The sequence below is a fragment of the Berghia stephanieae genome, chromosome 1 (assembly GCF_034508935.2).
Source record: "Berghia stephanieae isolate SIO BIC M18660-M18661 chromosome 1, UCSD_Bste_1.3, whole genome shotgun sequence".
In the NCBI taxonomy this organism is placed as follows: Eukaryota; Metazoa; Mollusca; class Gastropoda; order Nudibranchia; family Aeolidiidae; genus Berghia; species Berghia stephanieae.
Genome location: NC_088360.1, coordinates 13,392,686 through 13,395,185, shown reverse-complemented (window position 1 = coordinate 13,395,185; position 2,500 = coordinate 13,392,686). Strand labels below are relative to the sequence as shown.

Genomic DNA, 2,500 nt, shown 5'->3' with positions numbered 1-2,500 from the left:
GCACTTTGTATTTTTTTATGTTATATTTTCCCCTAAACAAATACCAGTAAGACTTTAATCAGTTATCTAATTTTATATGACACCAATCTAAATTTTATTTTAATGAATAATACAGCTGTATTTTGTCATCTTAATACACTAGACTTTTGTGGCGATGAAATCTTGATTTCAAAATGGCGGACACTCAATTCAGGTTTCGGACGAGTCCATTGCGGACAACTTATCGAGATTCACATTAGTTTTGTTTTAGTTCGAATGCGTTCTAAGGTTATTGGTTAAGAAATTATCATTAATTATTATTATTATAGAGGCGTATGTGACTTTACAGCAATAGTAAGCTTTTTTAAAAAAAAATTATGTTATGAAACTTTGCTTTGGATGGGCTCAGACCCCTGTCAATAATTTGGATGTGGACTGATTTGTTTATAAAGTTATATGACTATTGTGATCCTTCAATATAATTTCAGTAGATCAAATATTAATTGTGCGCTACCAGACTGCCTGGTACTTATTATTACTAGCTATTACCATGGCAAATGACTTTTTTTTTTCATATTCATGTTGTAATTATTGCCTATTCATCAGATTCAGATTATTGTTTGGTATTTTTTATTTATTGGGGATAATAATAACGTGTATCTATTTCAATGTTTGTGTAAGGAAGATTTTGATTTTAATGATAAAATTAGTAATTTTCATTTTGATATATTTCCTCAGATGATGATGTTTACCAAGGGTTAAAAAATACCTTTTTGGTATCTGGGAGAGGTAGACGACCAGATTTGCCACCAATAAAAGTGAACCAGAAGTTACTTGTACAGCTTTATTTTTTGAAGCAGGAATCGGAGAACTGCTCATCAAAAAAATCTTGGAAGGAGGTGACTATATTTTTATTTCGTCATTTATATGTAATCACGTTTTTTTCAGAGAAGTTTCCCAAAGCTATCATGTGATCATCCATTGTCAAGAAGTGAGCAAAGTCAAGACAGTTGTTCTCTGACCGCTTTTTTAAATTTTTTTTTTGCTGGCTAAGATTAAGATGTTTTGTTACAGGAAGAAATCGGTGAGGATCATATGAAGGGGTATTGGTGCATTTCAGTGCCTAGTGGGATTCACTGTACATATGAGTAAGCATTGCTAACGAGAAAGGTACAGAGTTAGGTAACAATTGACAATGTAAAATTGTGTTGTATTGCCATTGTCTCATCTTTTCAAATAATTTGATTTCAGATTGAAGACTGTCTTCTACGGATATCCCCAGACCTTGCATCACACAGATCACGGATAAGGCATGCAGTGGAGCGTGCTTACCAGAGATTCTGCATGCAACGGCATGATCTGTCGTTCCTGGAATGTGGGGTTGACTTCGACTTTATTTCGGATAAGTTGTCGAGTTTTGGCATCACCCGTGCTTCATTGCCCTTTCCGCCTGCATCTTCACTGGATTTGAAACACATCGATAACGGATTAGTTATTGATATTGAACTTTCCAGGAGGGATATGGGATTAAGTTCAAACACAACGGCTCAATGGGTTTGTCATTTATCTGGACTGAGCATCAATTCTAAACTTTTTTGTGTCCTAAAAAAAACATTCAAAGAGTATGAACGACTCAGGAGCAACAAGACCAAACATCCTGAAAGGCTTCAGCAATTTCTGCTATCAAAATTTTCCCTTTCTTCGTCTCCACAACCACCCTCACATCTACAGCCTTCATCATTGCCATTACAAGAGCACCCTACGCCTCGCCCACCCACCCCACTACGATCTAGTCCAACTCCAACTACTCCAAAGCTGAAAGATGACCAGTTACATTTGATTCAGTCTTTGAATGAAAAACTTCTAATTGTTGAATCTGCACTACGTGATATTCAATCGGAGAAATTTTCTCTACTGGAGGAGGTAAAAGGACTGAAAGAGAAACTTAGTTCAGCTGAGGATAAAGCTTTAGTTACTGTGTCTAAATTAGAAGAAAAGTTTGAAGCTGAATTAAAGAAAAAAGATTTAAAGTTAAAAGAAATTAAAGCTGGGCATGACAAAATTTGTAAAGATTATTGCTCAACTATATCTGTTTTACACAGTGATTTAAATAAGAAAGATTTGTCCTTACAGAAAATGAAGTCAAAAAATAAATACCTTACAGATGAGTTACAGAAAGAGATCATCAGATATGAAGATTTAGAAGCTAATCCATTTGAAATTAAAATTAAAAATTCTAAAAATAATGAATATTCTGATGATGTCAGGAAAGCTGTCATCGCCTTAGTTTGTGAGACAGGTGTCTCAGCTAAAAATGTAAAAAAAGTAATTGATATTGTATCAAGCAATATTTTTCATTATGTATTTTCTGAAAATTTACCTTGTGCTCAAACAGTTTTAAACATGTGTGATGAGGCTTTTGTCCTTTCAAATATGCAAACTGTTGAAAATGTTTTAAAATCTGAAAATGCTACGTTTCATTTTGATGGTACATCAAGAGATCAGAAAAAGATAGTGGGAC

At 34.0% G+C, this 2,500-nt stretch overlaps 2 protein-coding genes across 3 annotated transcripts in view; both read left to right on the top strand.

Moving 5' to 3' along the window:
- Positions 1 to 2,500, top strand: part of LOC144968321 (dynein axonemal intermediate chain 3-like) — a 43,235-nt gene that overhangs the window by 30,558 nt on the left and 10,177 nt on the right. The gene's annotated exons all lie outside the window — the stretch shown is intronic.
- The window catches only part of LOC144963452 (uncharacterized), a 3,782-nt gene that overhangs the window by 833 nt on the left and 449 nt on the right, over positions 1 to 2,500 (top strand). Inside the window, exons 2-4 of the mRNA XM_078897536.1 lie at positions 718 to 878; positions 1,231 to 2,269; positions 2,375 to 2,500. The exon at positions 2,375 to 2,500 is cut by the window's right edge and continues 449 nt beyond it. Coding sequence (XP_078753662.1) covers positions 718 to 878; positions 1,231 to 2,269; positions 2,375 to 2,500 — 1,326 coding nt within the window. The remainder of the gene's footprint in view (positions 1 to 717; positions 879 to 1,230; positions 2,270 to 2,374) is intronic.